Source organism: Scardinius erythrophthalmus (assembly GCF_964197995.2).
Source record: "Scardinius erythrophthalmus genome assembly, chromosome: 6".
Classification (NCBI taxonomy): Eukaryota; Metazoa; Chordata; class Actinopteri; order Cypriniformes; family Leuciscidae; genus Scardinius; species Scardinius erythrophthalmus.
Genome location: NC_138226.1, coordinates 13,993,624 through 14,017,561, shown reverse-complemented (window position 1 = coordinate 14,017,561; position 23,938 = coordinate 13,993,624). Strand labels below are relative to the sequence as shown.

The following is a 23,938-nucleotide window of genomic DNA, read 5'->3' as shown; positions in this document are numbered from 1 at the left end:
GAAGTCACCATGATTTTGCTAATATTTTGTTGATCCTGGAACAACATTCCTGTCCGAAAATTTTGTCCTAACCCTACACCACCCCTAAACCCAATCCTACCCATACCTAATCCCTAAAACTAGAGGTTAAATAATAACAACACTGGTGTTGAAGCACCTAACCTAAACTTGACAAACTGTGGACTTGTCCCTTAAATCTGACTGGTTTATTGGAATGTTGTTGCAGGATCAGCAAAGATGTTGCTCAATGAAAATTTGCACTCGGTGAAATCACGTTCAGCTAAGTGCGAACAGGATCACATATTTTGATTTTCATTTTAACAGTACAACATTATTGTGCAAATAAATATTCATAAAATAACACTGCCAATCCCTGCTGTAAATATATAATATTTGATTCTACAATTGAAAATAAAAGAATGTATGAATGTATTGAATGTAATGTATTGTAAAAATTAAAAAGATATTTAACATGTGTTGAATTAAAGAATATTATCATTCAAATAATATAAAAGCAATAAGCCATGTGAAGCCCTGTGAATTTAGAACAGTTAAGGGCATTGTTAGACAGGACGTGCCTAAAACCCCTGTTCTAAATTTACTGTAAACCAAGGAACTGTTCTCAATACCTGTTTTATTTATTTAATTATTAACACAATAGGCTATATGATATTTCCTCAAGCACATACATATACTTAGCTCTCAGCAAAGTACTCTTCTTATAGTTTATACCAGACCAGTTTGCGGCATAGCACGTGTTCACCTATAAGAAGAGATAGTGTAACTCGATGAATATACCATACTTAAAAAATAAAACTTAATTAAAAAAAATAATCTCTCAGCACTTCAGAAAATTAAAGGTGAATGATGCAAAATAATGCCAGCAGGGGTCACTCATACTTCATTACATAAATAGTAATGGCCAGGGAATGAAACAAGTGTGCCACAAAAGCAAAGTCCTGTAAACTCCGCCCCGCCCTCACCATGTAATCTGGGACACGAGACAACCTAACAAATACATTTTTGCCAAAGATGGTTTCTGTCATTTTAGGTAGTTTTTATCACGCTAATGTAAGTTGAAGTGTTAGGTTTTTTTTTTTAAAAAGTTCGGTTTTAGTAAGTTATTTGATACTATAAATACGGGGCGGTCATGGTTGATAGCTGAGACGTACAGCTTCTCTGAGCGAAGTCACTGAGGCACCAACTGTTTTTGGGACCTTCGGAAGGAGAATGGGGCTTTAACTTTAATTTCAATATTTCCATAACTGTTTATTTCACACCAACATAATGAGTTGTTCTGCAGTAAACTGTACTTACGGTTTCTGTGGAGGTGTGAGCGAGGCCTTGATACCGAGGCTCCACTTCACGCTCACTATTGCGCAGACTCAGGTTCCAAGATGTCAGCGCCATTGGGACATTAGTGGCTTCCCTTCTTATACTGTCAATGGTGGCTTCACTTTTCTACAATGGAGGAGAGTGAAGGTGCGTCATCCATCTTTTTTTACAGTCTATGGAATGAAATCAAGGCTGTGTGTAGACCATAGATATGCATCTATGGTGTAGTAGACATACATCTCTTCAGTGGATCGCACTGTTATTTAATGTGTTTTTGAATTGTTCTGCTGAAGAAGAAGATATCTTTCCAAGAAATTTTAGTAGGCAAAAAACTCCAGACAAAATGAACTGTGGAAAATTATAAATGATCTACGAAGTTTAGTTTTTTTTTATAGCGGATATCGAGGCCATTGAAAACACGGTTGCTGTGTCCCAATTCAGAGGGAAGGACCCAATTGCATCACCGCTGTGTGAGGAAGGCTGTCCCAATTCAAAGGCTCCTTCAAATGCAGCCTTTGTTTCCCATGAAATGAAGAATACAACTGATGGATCTTTTGCGGCCTTCACTAGGCCTACTTCAGAATTCATTGTGTGCCAGTGATCACAGGATGTTTTAAAGAAATTGCCTAATTACAATTTTAAACCCAAGAATTATATAGTTTATACTCATTATATACAGAAATGGATCATGGTGAACATATTTAGACAGCTTGTGAACCCTGTTTTGTATTCAGACAGTTTAATTTAACTTTCAAAAAAGTCCAGTGAAAACGTTACTGTCACTCTTCAACGGCAGAGTCCTTCGAAGGATGAAGCCTTTATTACACTTCCGGAGCAATAAGGTACGAGACACTGTCCTGTACCGTGACTTATTCACGATACAGCATTAGCCTTGAGTTTGAGATTGCTTATAAAATGGTTACCACACACAATACAAATATTAAAGCCAAAAAAATATGTATCAATGCAACTTTCATGAAGTACTAAAATCACTAAAAGCCTCCCTTCCGCTGGAAAAAATAGTCCCTGGCCGTGATCAGCAACAGAAGTTACTTCATTTCGCCATTAGATGGCGGCAAAGACTGTCTTTATGAGTGAGTCTGTCGACAATACTTTTATATTGGAAGGACTGAAACTTGTCAACACAGAGAAGCAAGACACAACTGACAAATGACTATCCTGTCAGGGCACGGGAAAACCCCTTAACTGTTAAAAGGACAAGATTTGCAGCGCCGCCGACATTCAACGGATTTTTTTATAACGGATATAGGACTGACCTGAAGGAAAATGCTAACTTTACATCTACTGTAAATGCAGGTAACGTTACACTCGCTAAATCACAATACTCTACGCTTCAATGAACAATATCAGTGAGAATATATGTTTACTTTGCTAAGTGGTTGGTAGGGGTGTTGTGTATATGTGTAGCGATACACATAATTATGGATGGTGGTGCGTTCAAGTCCTCCTGGGAAGTTCGTATTTACGACGGCAGGAGCGTTCAAAGTAAAATTAGTCCAGCAGACTTGTTGCCTCGCATTTTTTTTACAGTCTATGAGCAATGACCAGAACCATAGATAAATACATTTTATTTCCCAACTAACCTGCTGCAGAGTGCTCATAGGATTTCCCAAGATGGCGCCGCCCATACCCCCCATAAGGCCGTGTGTCCACCAAAGCGTTATTAGCCAGCTGAAAACGCTAGGCGCTCTGCTAAAAACGCTCAGCTGTGGGCGCTTGAGAGCGTTTTGGCAGCGCAGCGTTTTTTCAGTTGAGACGGTTGAGACCGAGACACTTTGCTTGTTATGATAGTCTTACTAGTATCTCATTTCACACATATTTTGTTTCTGTGTTGATTCTATATTAAAATGTCAATACAATATGTAATGTATTTTCTCTGGCTCTTGATTTTGTTCCGTTATTATGCTTGTTGTCATCTGTTGACGTACGTTGTACAAGCAGAATCATGTGACGGACGCGGTTGGCCGGTGTGGTATTAGTCCCGCCTCTCCTCCACTGTGATTGGACGGTTGGGTAAAAAGTGACAGTGATGAGCGCTGCGTTTTACCAAAAGTTGAACATTCTTCAACTCTCGGCGACCAGTAAAAAACGCCGAACGCTCAGCGCTTCAGCGAGAAAAAGACGCTCAGCGCCTCGTTACGCTCATGGCGTTTTAAAAACGCGGCGCTCCCATTGAAAACAATTGAAAAAACACGCCAGCCGCGAGTAAAAACGCTTTGGTGGACACACGGCCTAAACGGCCACAAAACCGTTCTTCAGAAAGTCTATGGGTGACGTCACAGGCGCTTTGTCCATATTTTTTACAGTCTATGATTGGGACACAACAGGTAAGTCCCTCACACAGCCTTGTTACCATACCGGTCATCATGGCTCTCTGAACAAGGTCTACAAATACATGATGGAACCGCAGCAACACAGAGTAGTGCACGGTGATGTAATGAGGTCACTTAACCAATCAGAATCAGGGACCGTAACTATCTTATAACTTATAATATAATTTTATATTTGGTAAATTATTAATTGGTAGAGTGGCGTTCCAGAGCTCAAGTGTCTGAAATCCCGGATTCGTACGCTGATGTAGTGTTTGTGGTCAGCTTCTTGTGAAAAAGCTAAACTAAGAGACTATTAGTTTTTGTCTGAGAATGAGTTGACCTGGAATCAGGGGTAGTGGATGTTTTAAAGTTCACGCGTTATTGTCTTTTGCAATTGGAAGAAGAGCTGTGCAGTTTTACCTGCAGCGAGAAGCGGGCTTTTGAATTTCTCACCGCTCCGCTCCATGATCGCTCAGTTAATGCAGTGTTTCTTTCAGTAAACATCAGAGAACAGAAAAATAGAAAACCAGGAGTGGATTTGAAGCCGTTTGATAAGCTCTGTCACTCCGCTCCACTATAGGCTTTAAAGTCCCCCTGTGGTGAAAGTCAAGCTTTTAATGTTGTTTATATATGTGGTGTTAATATGCTTTAGGAAAAAACATGTTTAGATGCATAAGTCAGCACCATTGCTGAATATTTTCTCCTTAAAACTGCAGTGAACCAAAGACCATCTCAAAAAGGTGGTTTGAAATCGCTGGTGTTTCTGACGTCACAAACCGTTCAGGTCAAAGCGTGGTCAATGAGTGGATCTCTAAGCTGGTGTGAGTGAGTAGAGGCGGGGTGAAGGCTAATTTGCATATTCATAGAACCGTGTAAACTAAATGAGGCAAGGGTGTAGATTTACATTCAAGCTATTTTAAGTCATAAAGAATTTTTTTTCATGGAAAAAACGTTTAAATGTAATTTTGGTGATCAAAAATGAGTTTAAAGGGATACAATTATTGACTACAGGGGGACCTTCATTCTGTAAGGCATCCAGTAAAACCAGTTGCTTTAGTTTTGTTTCCATTGGTGGAGAAGTATGCAAATAAACTGGACATTGTGGACACAGAAATTGGAAGTTACTTGACATTAATAATTTTTTTATAGAAATCTGCAAGATTAAAATGGTCATTTAAAGTGTACAAACCAATCTACCTAGCAACTGAGGCAATTTTCACTACGACTGATAACTGAAATGCAGGTGGGCGGTGTGATACGAGAATCATGAAATTAGCTTTGGTCAGTTACCCGGATGAGTGGTCTGATAAGCATGTTCAGCGTAACATGGACAAGTATTCCAGATCACATAATCTCATGGTTTTGAGACACTTTACATGTGTACTCACTTTACTTGAGTACTCATTAGAATATTGTAGGCTCCTCCAATAGGTTCAAGAGGATTTTTCAACGCGGAAGTATGCTATTTCTGTGAATGTGCGAGACTTCCGATTCATTAGTGAGCTGTAAATGGTAAAACTATTTGCACTAAAAACCAGTGTGTTTATAATTACGACAATACATTAAAATAATAGGGTAAGAAATAGCCTACCAGTTTGCAATATCAAGCAGCATGACCAGCTTTTTTGTACAGCTAAAAATAACTGGAAGCGGATGACACCGGAAGCCAAAACACATTAAATTTACTAATGGCCGCTTACACTCACACGCTTACATTTTTTATGTGAAAAATAAGGTAGATACAGTGTTGCAAACCTGGGGGACCCCATAGGATCTGTTGTACAAACTAGTGAATGTACTATGTCTACTGAAATACTTATAGTCAAATTTTGTGAGCAGTATCATTTCCATTTCCTTCCAAATGAAAGATGTAGTTCAGGTGTCTTAGCAGAGTGACCACAGGTGAAGTTCATGAATACGATCCACTAAGTTTGTCAACTCAGCTAGGAAGTGTCCTGTATACTTTTTGACTTTCAAAACTTACAAATACTTTTTTGTTTGAAAGTGTATTAGCCTACTTGGTTTGTTATTTTGTTTTGTACCCTAATTTTTTTTGTATTGTTTTGCATGCGCTCTGAGTTTGCTGCCATCTGGTGGATGTAGTCATTTAGATCCTGCCTTTAATCTCACACTTCGGGCTATGAGACAGATAGAAAACATCTTCTTTGAACCTCACTCACTTCAGGATGAGGCTGTCAGGCCTTACATTCTAATGTCCATAATGAGCATCTAATCCAAATCCATTATTGATCTCATTCTCATCTGAGTAATAAGCAAGTTACCAAGACTCAACACAAGCCCATCTCTCTGCACTCCTTAGGGTTGGGGGGCACACTATAGATAAAAGACTAAGATATAAATATATTACTGTCCTAAATCCCACTTCTGACAGGTACATATGCCTTTCACTGAAATGTTTGTTAAAAAGTCACTGAGAGTCATGATAAAGTCATTGGTAGTGCATACAATGTTTATGCAATGATATCCAAAATAAGAGTTCAAATAAAATAACATCAAACTTTAATTATAAAGCACCTTAAAAAACACAGAGTGATTTAAGTAATTAAATAAAACACACTAAGAAATACAAAGAAATAATTAATAAAATAAAACAAGAGAAAGAGATAAAATAATATAAATTTCTGTTTGTAGTCCTAAAAGCTTGAACAAAGTGTTCATGTCATGGGTTCCCTCTGGAATTCCAATTTTTAAGTTAAGTTTATTTTAAGTTTTTTAAGTTTTAACGCACATTCAGTGCGTTGTTTCAGTATAATTATTTGTTGAATTTACTATCCATCTCTGAGTGAAAATTGTTTCAATGTACATCCTACACAAACATTTTTGGTCAGTTTAATGGGGTTTAAGTGTGGCAGATTTTGATTAGAGCAAAATCAGTTCTGGCAGATTTTGATTACCAGAATGGTTACCATTACCATTACTCAAGCTTACAATTACTCAATAAATTCTTGAGTAAAAAAAACGCAAGGTTTTATGTGCTTGATGAATTGATTAATTATGAATGTCTAATTTATGTTGTATGATCTTATTTTACTCATAGATTGAAAAGCAATTTTCTGCATTCCAGGCTACTCATAATTCTGCCACCTCCTATTTGGTAACCTATCCCTTTAAGACTTGGGATATTTGGACCAATTTTATGTTAATTTTGTCATTTTTGCACCCTGACACTCATATATGCTTTTATTGTAGAGAAAAGATCTACATGAACATTCATGAACATGTATCTCTTTTTGTGTACCTGGACTAAGGAAACGATTAAGGTGAGTTTTTATTTTGGTTGAAATATTTCTTTTAAGGGAATGTGAAAAAGGATAAACAGTCTATGTGAGCCACAAGAGGGCGTAGTCGCTACATTAGTTTATAGTGTGCAACAGAAAAGCAACAGCAGTTAAATAAAGATGTTGATGAAATAATTTGGAATTACTTAAGCATATACCTCCTGATACTCCTAGTCATATGATAGATTAAATTAAAAAAATATTTTGTTGGAGACAAACACTCCAACAACATGTTCAAATACAATACCATGTTTTATTGCTGAATGGGGTACACATCCTTTTACAACCATTTGATTGATATACAGTTGTTTCTGCTTCTGTTTAAATAATTATTTGTCTGTTTTTACTGACAACAGATTTTATTGCAAAGTAGCTGTGCAAGCCAGTGAAGTCCAGTGAAGGAGGATCGTTTCAAAGAAGAGTGAGTAGAAAAAACAAATAGTAGCAAATAACCATTTCAATTTCAGTGTTGAAAAATTGCAGCTGATATTGGCTTCAGTCTAATACAGTTATAGGACAGAATACTACGCTACCTCACAATGGTATCTTATGAGAGATCAAAAAGATATTGCAGACATGTGGGGATTAAATGATCAGAATAGCGCAATGGTGTTTGTCTTTGTCTTTTATTCATGGCATTTTTGTAACTTACAACCTTCTTGGCTGGAACGAACTTACCTTTTTGTGTTCTAGATAGTTAAATGTGTTTTTTCCCCCACTCAATTGGACACCACACAAGAAGGAAAAGTCACACTCTTGGGCAAAAATTGGGACTGGCTTCAATTAATAGTAATCAGGTGAAATATTTAACCCCATTCTGTTTGAATCACCTGTCGGTTTTGCTTGAATTATCACTTGTTTTAGAGGGGATAAAGACACGCACGTGTACAACACCTGGAACGTTCTGTTAGAATTAATGGAAGGTCAGAGAACAAGATGATGTGTCATTTTGCTGGGTGCCTCGACTGTGCAGCCGATCGTTTAGGGAGATGTTTAGGGAGATGTCTCAGGGCAGCCATAAAAATTACAGAGAACTCAACTGACAGCTATTATGTGGACTGTCTGTCATGCTGTCAAATTAGCCATTAAGTTAATTATAGCCCCACTGAAAGTCACATTGTATGGAGGAGCCAAAGTATGTGTAACAAGACAGCTAACACAAGGCAGCCAGTCAGACTTTAAAAACAAAAGGGCACTGTTTATTAGATTCATGTGCAGAGCCCAAAAAGCTGTCATATTTGTAGTGGAGTACAAACCTGTCCAGCAAGCAAATTGTCATAATTTCCCAGCGGTGCAGTTTCAGCAGTTTGTAGAGGGTGAATTTATTTCCACAGATTAGAGAAATTTGAGGAACAATACATTTTCTTTCGTTTTTTTATATATGGCATTTGTCATTTACTGTACAATTCCACAATGCAAACATCATAGTTATTATAACTGTACGTGATTAGCTTGACAACCTGCTGCTATTATGTGTCATGAGCCATTGCGAGACTTTGATGATGAAATAAACATACTTAACACTGACATTTTCCACATACAGTCTGGCATAGTAGATCGCTGTGAACCCCACAGTAAAAACCTGAAGGAGGTTTACAAAGTCTATAATTGGCACTATGATTTGTACAAGAGTATTTTTCATTGTTCAAATATTAAGCCGGTATAATGAAGCAAAGATGTATGCCTGGAACATGTGGCCGATTCCAGAGACCTTAAAGGGATAGTTCACCACAAAATGAACAATCTGTCATCATTTACTAAACCTGTATTTTCCAAACCTGTATTTCTTCTGTCAAACACAAAGGAAGATATCTCAGGTTTTGTTTTGTCTATACAAGTAATCGGGTTTCAGTGTTGTTTTGGACTCCACTGACTTTCATTGAATAAAACAGTTAAGTGGTCTGCAGAAGAAATAAAGTCATTCAGGTTTGGAACGACAGGAGTAAATAATGAACTATCCATTTAAATTCTATCCTAGTTATAAATCAAACTTATATAGTTCACCACTTGCATTGTCTATGCAAACATCCATCCTTCTGTCCTGGTCTGTGTATCAAATCTCTCAGATAGTTTGTAAAACATAGTTCTCCGAAGTGACTCCACCTCAGCTTCATCAAATTTCCCTCAAGATTTACAATGTTGTTGTCGGCATCCGCTATTCAAAACAATGGAATGCTATAAAAGTAAATTGACTGGCTGAGCGCATGCGCAGGTGCGACGGCCGGGCCGACATCTGGAAATCCGAGTGCATGCGACACTTTACATGTGATTCTTCTTGAAGTCTTGATGGGTTGTTGGCAGTGCTAATGAATCGTAAAATGGTTGCTCTGAATCATCAGCAATAAAGTGTACCTTCAACTTTTTTCTTTTTTTTGTAATGTGTTTCAGCCAGAGGGTCTCTCTCCATGACACATTTATTCAGCTGCACTCCTCGCAGCTGCACGCAAGGATGTAACGGTAAGTAGCGGTTATCCGTGTCCCGCCCGAGCATCGCAGACGTACCGCCTTCAGTTTGGAGGTGTGTGGACGGCAGCAGAAACACGTGCTTTTGAAAGGCTGTTTCAGGACAGAGCTGAAAGAGATCAGCGGGTCTGAGCGGGACGTGTGGCTGCAGTGACCCTCACATCGAGCCAGTAGAACCATCTGTAGAGCATAAAAAGTTCATTTAGTTCCATGTTTGAGTAAACGGGTGTTACTATCTTTCTCGTCACACATTAATTAAAATTCATGTTCTATCTATCTATCCATCTATCTATCTATCTATCTATAGATAAGTATTGGAAAAAATAAAACAGTATGGGAAAATATTTGTGTTCTAAGACCATTGACCCAAATTAGTTTTCTAAAAGATTTTTCTAAAAATAAATGTATCATACAAGAGCGTTTTCATGGCCAAAGTTTAGTAATCGATCATTTCGTGGTTGTCGAACATGAATGAATGAATTCAAGGCGCACATTTTCATTATGCAAAACTGTTTGTCTTTACTATAAGCGATTCTCTTTGAACCTCACTAAAAGAATGTGTGTGTGTCTGCCACTCAAACCAACAACAGATAAAGGAGAAAATTATCATTTAAATCAGACTGTACTTTACTGTTTGGTGATTGTGCCACATCAAACCACATTTACAGAATTCAATCGATGTGTCAGATGTGAATATATTCAGGTTATAAAGCATTTTAGGTTCTTCTGATCATGTAAGTGCATAAAGAAAAAAAAAACTATCTATGTCGATCACTTGTAAAATATTCATATAGGCATATATTGTAACATTTTAGTTGGATGATGCCACACACAAATGTTTGTACTACAAAAACTTTGTAAAGCCCAATTTTTTTTAATAATTTTTTTTTAAGAAATTATTTTCAGCCTCCATTTCTTTAGTCCCAAATTGGCCTTCCCCAAAAACTGGAATGTGTGTAAGATTTTCTGACTAAGTAGTTTTACCAGTGGGCATCCTTCGTTGTCTGCACAAGTATTTGTAGTTATTATAAAGAAAGAGTCCTGTGCCATCCCTAATTTGAACTAAGATAAGTTTCCTGAGAAAGTTTTGAGAAAGTTTGCAGTGTTGAACAAAGAAAGCTTGTGTATTCGCTCACTTTGACCTTGCACCTGCATGGTGATGGGAGCGTGGTTGATCTCTCCCAGACCTGGATGCTCAGGCTACTTGACTCCCCCAAATACCTCAATCTCACAAATTTGCCTCATCTGCTGTGAGGATTGTTGTGTGACAGATGAAAGGCTTTGCACTTCGCAGGACCGATTTATGGGGGTCAGTGATCCACCTGGCTACATCGCTGGAGTTCACTGGCTGATAAAGAGAGATTCGCTCATCAAAAAAATATCCCCCTTTGAAAAGCTCTGTCCTACATAAGAGTGCCCTCGTAATTAAAGGTTAATGAGTGATGCTCATCTGCAATGATAGACACAAACGTGACCCAGTTCAATGGTCTACTGATTCGGAATATGAGGTGCTGGCCAGACCACGGGCCGCCACATTCCTGAACACTCCGTAAATGGACTCCTATGTCATGTTGTCTTTCAGCTGCATAGTGTTAGCGGAGTGTCACCCCCATTATAAGGAACACTAGCCTGTCTGAGGCCAAAAAGCACACGATATGCATCACTCATGGTCCGACATCCATGAATGAAGCGGCATTGACTTGCTGCTTTTAGCTGATGTCATTATTTAATGTCATCTGAAACTGTAGGCATACGGCCATGTTCGTAAAACAATCGGAGGATAGATGTGGGGGATTTCAGAGGGGGGTGCAGTGGAGGTGTGTGGCCACAGAAGATGAATATCCAAGGAAACATGGCAAGGTGACAAAAGCTGGGCAGCAGATGTAAGCTCTTCTTCCCCTCTATATTTATCTCAGAGTGACTGCACAGGTGGACCCTATTGTGTAGCACTACTGAAATTTGCATGGAAGCAACAGCCATCCTCATAACTAATGCAATGTGTAATAGGCTTCTTTAAAGGTGACTGAGTTGAGCTTAATCCATTGTGCTGCTTTTAGACAATGGGCCTGTGTACATGCCGAGGTCTGTCAATCAGAAACTAATAAAATATTTCACTGTTGGGTTAGTTGTTTGATAAAAAATGGTCTGGCTAGTGGCTATATATACAGTTATTGCTTTTAACCTGTAGAGCTGATTTTCCAATTCACAAGCTCTCAGTTTGATTCAATTTTGTTTGATTCCGATTCATTTGGGCATATTTCAGTTATAAAATCCGTTTTGCTTGCGTATCAAAGAAATGATCTCCCAGCTGATGCTGTAAATTACACAGGGAAGCTTATAAAACTGTTGTAGAGTTATTGATTATAGAGTTCCAAGAGTGCTGAGTCCAACAACACTGAGTTTGTATCACTCTTATTGTCTGTGTTGTCTGGATTTGTTTGGAAATATTAACTTGGTTATTGAACTTGTATAAAAAAAAAAGCAATATGCTTTTTGATTCACTAAAAAGAACTGGCTCATTTGAGTAATCTTTTAATGAATCTGATTACACTGGTTGCTCTGAATGGTTATGATTCACTAAAAGTGGTTTTCACCACCAGTGGATTCACTGGTGGTGGTTGAGGAGAGACCCCTGATATGATTGTAAAGCGCTTTGGGTGTACAGTAGTACATATGAAAGCGCTATATAAATGCCTCATTCTATTCTATTCTATTCTATTCTAAAAGGGATATTTGTTCATGAATCATAATAGTCTGCACTTAGGTACACTAAGTTTGTTGTATCATTGAAATTCAGACTGCAAACTCACATAAAACATGACCTGCCGTATGACTGATGGTGGTCCTTTGTGAACGATTCGTTCATTGTGTCTGTCACTGACAAATGAAAAAAAGACTCAGGACTCGGGAGGTTATTTTTCCCATTATTTAGCCTATTCTCGGATCGGAGGTTGGTATGATCGCGTGTTTAGAGAATTTGCCTTTTGAAAATATAACTTTCTATCATCAAATGGACAAAATTACTTGAATAAAGATTAGCTAATTTTGCTGAATAAAAGTCAGAGATAAAGACTGTAAACTGATGAGAAGGAGTACAAGGAGTGTGCCACTGAAAATGGTACAGGCAAAATAAAGGATAGTTTTTGGGATTTTAGGAATTTATATAGAGATTATGATTAATTGGAATATCAGTATTTTATAGCCCTAATTACTTTCTGGAAGCAATCATGTACGCAGAGTCGATTTGAATTACATTAGAGAGATTCAGCTGCTTTATTTGGATCCTTGAATGAAACTTTACCTAAACATGTTCGTTTTCCATTTTCTACTCACTGCTTTTGGATAATCACGCTGTTTGTCTGGTAATTAGAAAATACAGTTTGTGTAATGCTTGCAGAATGAAGATTTTTAGCTCCAGCACAGGTGGCTGACTAGCTCATCTTCAGTTTATTGGATGTTGAATATTTGTTGACACAGCCCAGCTGGGTTTGTAAGAGCGGGAGCCTGAGAAACTCAATTCACAAAATAACAGATCATGAGAGGCTGTCCTTCTGAGGGGAACAGGTGAATCAGAGCATCTGGAACTCATCCATTTATTATTGATGGCTTATTTTGAGGGGACGTATCTGAGGCACTCTATTGTTTCGATAAGCAAAAAATGACTCAGGCATAACACTGTGTGGAGCCTTGGAACTGTGCCACCTCCAGACATTTTATGCACCTCATGAGTGCTTATTTCTGGCGAGGCTTTAGGCCGCACAGGCAGGCAGTGTTCCTTGCCAAGGTGTCAAAGTAGTTAAAGGTAGAGGTCATTAGAAAAGCCAGCCATGCTATCTGATTCAATAAATGAAAACAAGGTTTCTTGGGTTCTAATTATGAGGGACATCCCTGGGGTCAGTGTTTAAATGTAAAACCTTTTAAAGCATCAAGAGACTTGATTTGTTTTTAAGCAGCTTGTTAGCAGAAAAGTTGTGGGTGTAGAGAGTGTATTGTCTTACAAGAAGACCTGACCTCCCAGACCATTTTTTTGTAATTCAATAAGCAACAAGGGAGCTAAATTTTTGTGTTCCTTTCACTTGGATGCTAAGGTTTTTTCTCCTCCATACTGATATGAGACAAAAAAAACATGTGTAGCAATAATCTGAAATCAAGTCGCCATTAGCGAGATACGGGAGTGTCCATTTGCAGTGTCATCGAATATCATTCTGTGCATGCTAGTGTTTCCTACCAGTGTTTTATTATTTATATACTATTATAATATTTGTGAAGATTTTTATTGGCTTTTATTTTCATATTTTCAGTTTTCATTACAAATTTAGGTTACGTTTTATATATTTGGTTTTGAAAAAATATATATTTCTGAATAGACTTTCTTTTGTTTTAGTAATTTTTTATTTTTGAGTTCAATACTGACTCCCTCACTGAACGGTGAATCATTGTTCAATCACTGTTGAAAGGGATAGTTCACCCAAAAATGAAAATTCTGTCATCACTTACTCATCCTCAAGTTGTTCCAAACCTATGTGAGTTTGATAACTTGATAATTTTCATTTTTGGGTGAACTATCCATTTAAGTTATTTTTCAGATTCGATGAATGAACTGGCAACTGTTACTGTTTTGTTGTATAAATGAATAATAGTGTTTTAAATTTTACCAAAAAAAAATATATTACTGGATACAAACTTAGTTTAACTGAAATTTTTGATCAAACAGGCAGAAATGTTCTTAGAAAACATGATGAAATTTTTTGAACCAAACATTTTTTTATGGATTTTTAACATATTTATATGGCACGAATACAGTCAGGATCACAATTTTGAGTTCTTACCTTTGAATTGCATTTGTAGATAGGATGTGTGATGGTCTCAACAAAATGATGTCTCATACACCTGTCAGGATCATTGTCCCCTAAGTGTCCACTCTCTGCCTTACAGGTGACACCCTGCAGGATAGTCAGCAGAGGACATGTGACCAGAAGAAGTAGAATCCCAGGCTGGCCCATAGCGACTGAGTTCCTCATAATGTCCACAGCTTCCACAGGTAAAACAAAAGAAAGCTGACCGTCTCCTACAGAAGGCAACGAAGAGGTCTCCACTGTGTTTTTGATGCCACATAAGTGAACCGAAAAATGTAGTGAGCGTTGTCTCTAAACTCAGCCATCTCCTTGAGTGGCGTGGATGTATCTGTGGGTAAAGAAAGGAACCACGGTTAGTCCAGGATGCAAGCTGCAGAAGAAACACCCACCTGAGAATGCGATTTCAGGTAATGTTTCGCATGTTATGCCCAGTTAGCTGAGCTGTTTAAGTTGTTAGTGGAGGGACTGGGCAGGTGAGGTAAGGTGCAACGTAAGAGAGTGTGGGAGTTTGTCTGCGTGAGAACCCGTCAGTGACAGATGACCCGAGACAGACGTCTGTTGTGCCTCTGCCAGCTGGTTAAGGTGATTGCTGCCATGTCTCCAGCCAGAAATAAGTGGGCTGTGATGTATGAGGAGTTCTGGCAGACCGCTGTACTGTTATTCTAACAATCCCAACACTGAAAAAACATGGTGTTTTTATTACACAGTGAAGAAACCTAATATATTAATAAACAGCCTGGAGCAAATTTCCCCAGAAATGAATTTTTCATAAAAAGAAATAAGTCTCGGTGCAAGTTCTCTCATGACAGTAAAACAATTGCCAACTTAGGTACACATATACTTATTTTTTCATGAGCTTAGTGCTTTACAGTCCTCATGACAATGTTTCGTGTGTGGCAGTTAAATTCACTGAGCCACGACTGCTAAAAGGTTTGGTGTAATGAGGGAGAAAAAGAGTAGCAGAGCCCTTAGGGTAACCGACTCCACAAACCTGGATCAGACAGAGAGGAAATTATCATTCACTAAAACAATACCTTGCATTATGTCTAAACCTCTTTCAAATTTTATTTCGAAACCCGCAATTGCTCCGAAATCGCAAACACATCAGGCTAATTTAAAACTTTCTCCTTGTGTTTTTCTTACCAGAGCGACTCATTTAACTTTAGCATTCCTCGTGTAAGGATTTTAGGTATCAATTTGCCTGTTTAAATAAATACTCCCTGAAATGTTTAACTGCACCGGAGAGCATGTGTTGCTGGGTTTACACAAGCACACATCACAGTCTGTTCTTAACTCGGATGCTCGTCATTTATTTAATATCGGGCATACCAGCCACCATCTTCATCATCATCATCATGCCCAGGCACGACTGTTGACATTCAGACCTGGTTGAGAGCGTCTGCCGCACTGATCTGCAGTGACTGTAATGGGTCTTAACAATGCAGTGTAGACACTCCAGCTCAAAAGATAACTACAGATCCAATTTAGTTCATAAACAATGAGACGGTGACCTCATGGCGTAACCATCCATGGCAGCTTCATCGGTTGAAGGCTTCTAGTGCTGTAAGGGCAGTTGTGGGTGTATTGCTCCATAGTTTTCAGTGTAAGGTAATGTTGACCACCACAGCGTCCACACCTGCTTCGGCCTGTAGATTTATAAAGCCCAATGTGTCTACAAACAGCAGAAGGACTTACAATCCCCTCCGAGACAACATCCACCACATCTGTCCACCTCAGACCAGAAGAATTATTTCCCTCTCTGGCTTCGTATCTCCTTTTTCAATTTGTAAACTGAAATTTTTGAGTTTATAGACTAGAAAAATTAGCTTTGACATGCTGGAATCTGTTCAGATGGTTTTGACATGCAAAACCATCTGAACTGGTGGTTTTGCTCTGCATAGATTTTTTTTTTTTGGAGGTGTCTAAACTTAAGTGTCTTACCCAAATTGTTTTCTCCTCCACAGTATGGTTCATTGTAAAACTTCTAAAAATGGAAGTCCTTTTCAGGGAAGTCAGTTCACTTAGTGGCCATAATTTGCAATCAACTGTTCCAGGCAGCTATTTCAGGCACGCAAGACCAACCTCTGTCTACTTAAATGGGGGAAATACCAAAATCTAAAAAAATAACATTTAAAAAAACATTTCAATCATCACAAAATGATGTTGTTATGTTTTTTGTTATGCTTAAATTACTTTAAATTGGCATATATTTGAGATTGGTCCAGGTAATGCATGTGCAGTCCTAAGCACGAGTATCAGGACACTGACCATTTTTATGGCAACCGGAACTGTTGGTGATTGGCTCTTTATTTCGAAGACGGTACTTGTTTTCAACATATCTTCCATGCATAAGTAGAGTGAACCATATTGGTATATATACTGCTTTTGCATTCACTCACCCTAATGTCATTCCAAACTGATATGGTTTTCTTTATTTTGTGGAACACAAAAGAAGATTTTGAAGAATGAAAAAAAGTGTTTTTGTACATACAATAAAAGTCAGTGTTGTTTTGAACCCCACTGATATTTTTTGTTTGGATAAAAACAGTTGAAACCTTCTGCAAAATATCTTCTTTTGAGTTTTACAGAGGAAAGTAATTGGAATGACATGAGGGTGTAAATTATTCTGGGTGAACTATCCCTTAATACTTCCAAGTTGCAAGATGCAAAACAGGGTATTTTTCATTTTCACTAACTGCCAAATATTATCCCACAGGAAGAAAAAAACAATAAACAAATTTAAGAGGAAGGCAGGAGCCAGGACCGGGTGAGACATGCCATAACCCCATTGCACTGAACTCTCAGACCCAGACTGCTTGCCTAGGGACTGTGTCCTAACCGGGAGTCCCGTCAGCGGCTATAAACGCCACTTAGGGAGCAGGCCCCTGGAATGAACTGTCCCTAGGCATGGCACTGGTGGTTGTGGATATAGAATATGGATCTTTTGATCATTGCTGATCCTCTCAGGCCATGGCAAGGCTAGAGAGGGGCCTCGCCGTCGGCACCATTAGGACTGTGAAATTCCTGACATTCAAAAGCAGCCACAGGTTAGGGGCCGTATGGTAGGAGCTGTTGCACACTATTCAGTGTTGCTTCTCACAGTCTCATAGTTAGTGTTTATTTGATTTAGAGAGTATAAAATGCCATGGGAACACCATGAGCTTTTCATTTCAGGGCATCTTCCATTGGTGGTTGTTCTTTGCAGACACTGAAAGAACTCAGGGGATCATGGGTAGGCTCTTGATATCTCGGTCTCTGTCTCCTGTTCTAACCCTTGCGCTGTTTCTGCTTAAGATAAAGCACAGACTGTCACAGACAAGGGCTTGGATTATGTGGATTGAGACAATTGAATCCACATTATTAGTTATAGCTTCCTCAACATTATTGTGTAGAAACAGGCTTATCTGAAGTTAGAGCTCAATTTTTGAGGTAATCCATGTCAAAGTCATCTAATGCCTTCAAACAAAACTATGCTGAGAAAATAATTGTATCTGAAGAACATTCATTAATGATTAAGCAAATAAAATTGCTTTTTTACAACATTTCAATAAACAAAATGTTAATATTGAGTATCTTATTTTAGACACAGTATTGGATATTAGTTCGTCTATTTTTGCACAGTCAACGAAAATAGTTCCTAGTCAACACAGAATTGTGTCTCAGAGCAAGTCGACACATTCCTGACTGAATTAGTGTTTTTAAACAAATTGTTTGATTAAGTGATTCACTGACTCATTTGTAAAGTCACTAGCTGGGTCTGAAATATGCTGGGTCCTCAAACTGTCAGAGTAGGTACTACAATTGAATAAGAACTTGCTTTGTGACCGTTAAAAACAAAAGTCAATTCTATACAGTACGAATGAAATCCGAATGTGCTACATCCGCCATGTTGTCTTTTTCATGTGATTTACACTGTCAGTTGCCTGGCTTCACTGCCATTCACAATTAGTAAAGTGTCTGTCAGATGCGGACTTGAGAATCTTGCCGGAAGTAGTAGGTCATCCGGGTACTTTCAGTCGGTACAATAAATGACTCAGTGACTCAAATACAGTTACTTGTCACCACTTGATGTAATGATGTAGAAAAGTGTAGAAAGAGTCACTGAAAAATCCCCACCACTTAACTGTTGTATAATTATAATTAAGTATATTTGTTGGTTCTACAAGAAAAATGAGGTAAATCACTTCATGTTCCCTGTGAATCACTCAGATTTCATTCCATAGCTAGAGTACTTTAACAAGGATAATCAAACTTCAGAAGGGTCTGACAGCAGCTGGGTCCACAGTTGTTGAGTGAGGCGTGTGGCCGCCTAGTATTTGCCAATAAGCAGAATTGTCTTCTCAGTCACATTGACATGCCCAAACCCCCTCCTCCGGCGAAGGGGTTACGTCACTGTTTTCTGCTTGTTTAGCACCCTATTGTTTGACCGGCTTTTAATAAACCAAAGGGCAGATTCCTGCAGGGATCACCCCGCAGCCCTCCTCCCATGCCCATCTGCAACACAAGCAGCATGCCAGGGGCACTGCCACTACACGCAGACGCCAGTAACCCGCGTCTCCAGAGCTAAACCCCACGCTTAATATATCCCCTGTGATAAAGATAAGACAAACACAATGGATTTGAACGTAGTTTGATGCCAATAGCCGGGGCACCATGTGAGCCATCGCTAAACTAATGTTAGCTTTACATTTGGCTTCTCAGAAAAGCGCCGATCTGATTGGAATGCTAAAAGATGAAAGGGTCTGCGCATAGCAAAGCTGTGGTGGGGTTTCCAGTTAAATTAATTAGAGACCCTGATATGCTGTCCTGTTAACCTTCCCGCTTTAATGTGATGTGCAAATTGACGGCTGTCGTCATCTTCTAAAAATACCTCAGGCTTTAATACTTGATTAAGTCGTCAAATGACTATTACGTATTGATTATGAATGAGTTGCACACATAACACTGGTTGACATTGCCAGCTTTTACATCTAACATCTGGGGGGGAAGTGTGTTCTAGCTCACCTCTTCCTCGAGCTCCATAAACAATCCTCAGAACATCTATGATTTCTCATCTGGTGCGCTCGGCTAACGACCTCTGGCTTTGCTGCTTGTATTGCACAGACAGGGACTGAATTCTCAATATAATGCTGATGACTTACCTTAGCAACCACTCTCCCACAGCACACATTATGCGAGCCTTATCATATTTATCATAGCCGTCTTACTTTGGCTATGAGTCACTCTGAAAAAAATCACTATGTATATGATCAAATCGAATTAATATGCACCGCCACTCTGAACTCAGGTAAAAACTAGACTCTTGCATTGTGAGGTAGATCGATGAGCATATTTTGCTTGTCAATTCTGGCTAACAATGCATTATATTTAAGAATAAGAAACACACACACACATATACATATACATATATATATATAAAATCAATCAATATTTATATAAACATTTATATATAGTATACTTAGTAATAAATGCACTGCTGAAACAAGACAAACAGTAAAACACTAATGTACAGCGATAACCTTGCCGCCAGTAAAAAGTAACTCTTATGACCCGGTCACCTTTACAGCGCTGGTGGTCTTACCTTCTGCCTGGTGCTGTTCAACCTGCAATATCCAATCCCAGCTGGCTCCTCTAGGACAGAAATGAAATTTCTTAAGCAACAATTGCCTTTAGATCTCTCCCTCTCTCATCCACTTGCTCTCTCCCCTCTCTCTGTTTCTCTTTTACTCTCTCTCACGCATGCCGATTGTGTGTGAGCTCTGATTCCTTCCCCTCCCTCTCAGCTCCCCTCCCCTCCCCTCCGCTTCGACATTCACACCCCCTCTTTTATTGAGGAATCACATGGAAAAGGGGAAAGGATGGATGATGTACATCTTGGGATGGTTGTCAGATGTGGAACGTGACACAGATGTCGTATATCACCTTAGGGACACACATACTCGCCCCCAGCTGCCACACCAACAAGCAAATGGGGATTCCAGCGAAATCACAGGAATGACCAAAAGTCTGGCCCTCTTTTACGAGGTCCAGGTTATAAAACTGTTAGCGGAGTTAGTTTACTTAAAAACAATTGGTCTTCAGGGTTTCTTGCTGTCTTTCATGAGACTTGGGAGGTGTAACTCAATTCAGCTGGAAGCTATTTTGAAGTATGTATGCAGTTATATGTTGTAGGAAAATGGAAAAGAAAATCTCGACCTCGAGAACAGCTACAAAGGGGGATTGACGATTGCTGTGTTAAATTTACATCTTTATACGCTAGCATGAGTCTTGAAATTCTTACAAAATGCGATGAAATGGCATTAAAATGCAAAGCACATAACTGCATTCTTGGAATATAAAATAAAAAACAGATGTGCAATTATGAGTTCCCAATGAACGCATAATTACTATTTCACATCTCTGACATGGAGAGAATCCAGCAAACATTTCTGTTTTTCTCAAAGTTTGTCCTCCTGTGGCCAAAAAATGTCCTTTAAAGATCATGGTGGAGTAGGCAGTTGAAATTAAATTACCGCAAATATTGGCACTAGAGGAAAAAAGAGAGATATGGACTTCATCTGAAAGGGAACTGAGGGTTTGGGGCCTGACATTATCTGATTGTCAGAAATTATCAACTTTATCCAGCAGTTTCCAAGTTTGAGAAAGAAAAAAAAACCTATTTAAAAATGACTCAGTTTGAAGCTTCTCGTGTACACATAGAAATGAAAAGGGCAAAACAAACTAATTAAAACAGAAAATAATGACTAACAAAGTTTAAAAAAAGAAATGCAGCAGAAAATGTGATTAAATGCATGGCACACACAAACCATCATGCAAAGTTGGAAACCTGAAAAAAAAAAGACTGTGCTAAAAACTCAGGAGGTCAAAGGTTGACTCAACATAAATTACCTGCAAGACTTGGTGTGACCTCACAAATGTTCTCACCTTCTATCCGTCGACCCCTTGACATCACCATCATTAACAACCAGCAACTCCTGTTCACACACTGCAAATCTGAATTGAAGTAGATTAGTGCAATGCTAATCCAAAGTGGGCTGATCATGACAACAGGGTTGGGTTACATAGCCACTAGCTGGGTATTTTAGTGAGGCGCACATATGCATAGAGTAAAAATAAATCATTTCTCTGAATCGTTTCTATGACTGCGAGACAAATGAATACTGGTGCTGACCTGGTATGTCAGCGAGAGCAAAATAGCCTTAGCAGAGATTTCCTCCAAAAGCTTCCCATCCTGGAAATGAGCCCTTCTCATGCCTGTCCATCATATTTTTATTGTATCCAGGAGCATCTGTAGTCTTTCAACACTCAACTATTCTATCAACTTCCGTTTTGCTGTTTGATGTGGCACAAGTATCATATCAAGTGATTTACTGTCTGCATTTGTCCATTCAGTTATGTCCATCTAATACGCTATTATTTGTTTCAGTGTTTTCAAACCTTTTTACAGATGAACTGAAATTTTCTAGAAGGACAAAGGGGGCTGAGTATTGTCGAAAGACATTGTGTTTGCTGCAGAAACTGATTTCATCAAGTACATGTTCCTGGAAAAACATCTTTGTGGATCCTGGAACAACATTCCAATTAACCAATCAGATTTGAGGGACAAGTTTACAGTTTGTGTCAGGTTTAGGCTAACAACAAGGGTTAGGTGCTTCTACATCAGTGTTATTCACCTATCATTTCCCTCTGATTTTATGGATAACTTATGGGTAGGGTTAAGTTTAGGGGTAGGGATATGGTTAGGGCTACATTTTTGGACAGGAATGTTGTTCCAGGGTCAACAAAATATGTTGACCCAGGAACGCATCTAACTCGGCAAAATCCAGACATGTGCGTTTGCCAGCCTTGATGTCGTCTTACATGACAGTATTTATCCATGGCTTTCATCCACAGATTCATATCGGTCTCCCCAACTAATGAAATTGGCTTTTATTTTTACCCACAACAGACAGACCGAGGGTTGCAAAGCAGCTTGTCAAGTGAAGAACACAAAGCGAGCCAAAGTTTTCAAGCTCAGGATTTGATCATGAAGTCTCATTTCAAGCTACAAGACAAAAAGGTCTCATAATTTTGGGTGATTTATATTGAAACAATGCATGCTGTCATACCGTCTTCCAGAAATGAGCTCCTCTGGGAATGCTGACCTGGATGAAAATAGTCCATAGTCCTAATTTACAGCCAGTGAAGAAAAACTTGTCTTCCTCTAGATATTTAAAATAATACTTGCCAAAGACAACATTGCAATGATCACTGTACCAGGTCTGGCAGGGACAAACACATACCTACTAAAATAAGTACTTTGCAAAGAAATAACAGGGAAATGCATAAAGAATTCAAGCATGATTAAGATTTCTGTATGAATTAGTCAGGAGAGTGGAGTGCATTATGTCAGTGCAGTAAAAAAAGAGCATCTAAAGGCAAAACAGAGGAGAATGTAACTGTTTCCCTATGTGTACCTGAGGCAGAGACTGGCCTACAAAAAAGAGACTTAATTCTGGCTGTTTACTATCCCTTTGCCAATTCCTGTAGGCACTGTCAAGTCACTGTAGCTGGGAAAAGGACAAGGCAAAATGGCCGTCCACTAATTTCCTGAAGCTTTTTTTTTTTTATCAAATGAAAACCCTTCTAAAAAATAAGTAGGGCAATCTCATTTAATTGTGTTCTCTTAGGAAGTTGCTGTAAGTCATATGTTCTCTTAGATTAAACAAGTCTTTGAAACAAAAAATTAGCATACCCGGTTAAAAGAAGTCACCGCTCACCACAGATCAGATGCTATTATATAAAAAAAAAAAGTAATTTTGCATTGAGGTGGGTCACATGGGTGTAGTTTTTACGAGATAATTACAATTTTAGGAGGTTCTCTTGTTCACTGTGAACCCAAAGGAGTCATCTATTAAAGTTGATATTGTGCGTACATTTCTTTATTAGTAATGTTAAAAAAGATTTTATTATGAAATGGCAAGACTGGTACTGTAAGACTACAACAAAATCTGGCAGAATTTGATTTTTGTTGGAAGTATGTGAAAATTTGTTCTTAAAGCTGAAGTGTGTAATTTGTGGATCCCTTACCAAATGCTATATGACTGATATCAGATTGTTTTTTCTAAACACTCCCCCTGTCTGCCATTGGTCAGTTTAACAACTAGCCCCACCCCTAAACCTATGCCATTGGCTGCTGTATTTGGGTGCTCAAACAAAAACAGCAATGTTTTTGTTTGAGCACACAATGTGCCACAATGTGTTTTGACACTTTTTGGAGAAACTAGCCTACAAATGGCTTGCTTATTGTTGTCTCTTCATATTGATCTCACTCAGATATAAGTATTTTAACAATAGAAAAACCTCTGTAATGATCCATGATTTGGTGGCAGTTTAGTGGTTAAATCTTGGTTAAAATCTGTCTCTTCATTATTTTGGAAAAGAAAGTGTTTGCTAACGAATTAATAACTAAAGCAATATGACTGGCTTTTACAATAATACAATAATTAGAATGTTTAGCGACCACCAATGATAGACCGTTAAAAAATTAATTGGAGATCTTTTGCACCAGAGATTTTATTACATTTTCCTGTGCAGAAACTTAAGGAGACTCGACTAGAGACTGGATAAACATCAGTTAAACAAGAGCCAGGAAACATTAAAACGGTGAACA

General features: G+C 38.5%; 1 protein-coding gene across 1 annotated transcript; it reads right to left on the bottom strand.

Moving 5' to 3' along the window:
* Positions 1 to 8,154: 8,154 nt before the first annotated feature.
* ndp (norrin cystine knot growth factor NDP) lies at positions 8,155 to 19,999 on the bottom strand. The gene is made up of 3 exons (XM_081367558.1): positions 19,868 to 19,999; positions 14,260 to 14,614; positions 8,155 to 9,610 (listed from the first exon to the last, which is right to left on the bottom strand). Exons 2-3 carry the CDS (start codon positions 14,449 to 14,451, stop codon positions 9,386 to 9,388), a joined length of 417 nt encoding a protein of 138 aa, XP_081223684.1. The 5' UTR covers positions 14,452 to 14,614; positions 19,868 to 19,999; the 3' UTR covers positions 8,155 to 9,385.
* Between the last annotated feature and the right edge of the window lie 3,939 nt (positions 20,000 to 23,938).

Bases quoted from the DNA above. Each gene is read 5' to 3' on its own strand.
- ndp (XM_081367558.1), bottom strand. From the start codon at position 14,451: ATGAGGAACTCAGTCGCTATGGGCCAGCCTGGGATTCTACTTCTTCTG. The intron at 9,611-14,259 runs GTAAGAACTCAA...TATGCTCTACAG, and splicing joins TCTACAAATGCAATTCAAAG to ATGGTTCTACTGGCTCGATG.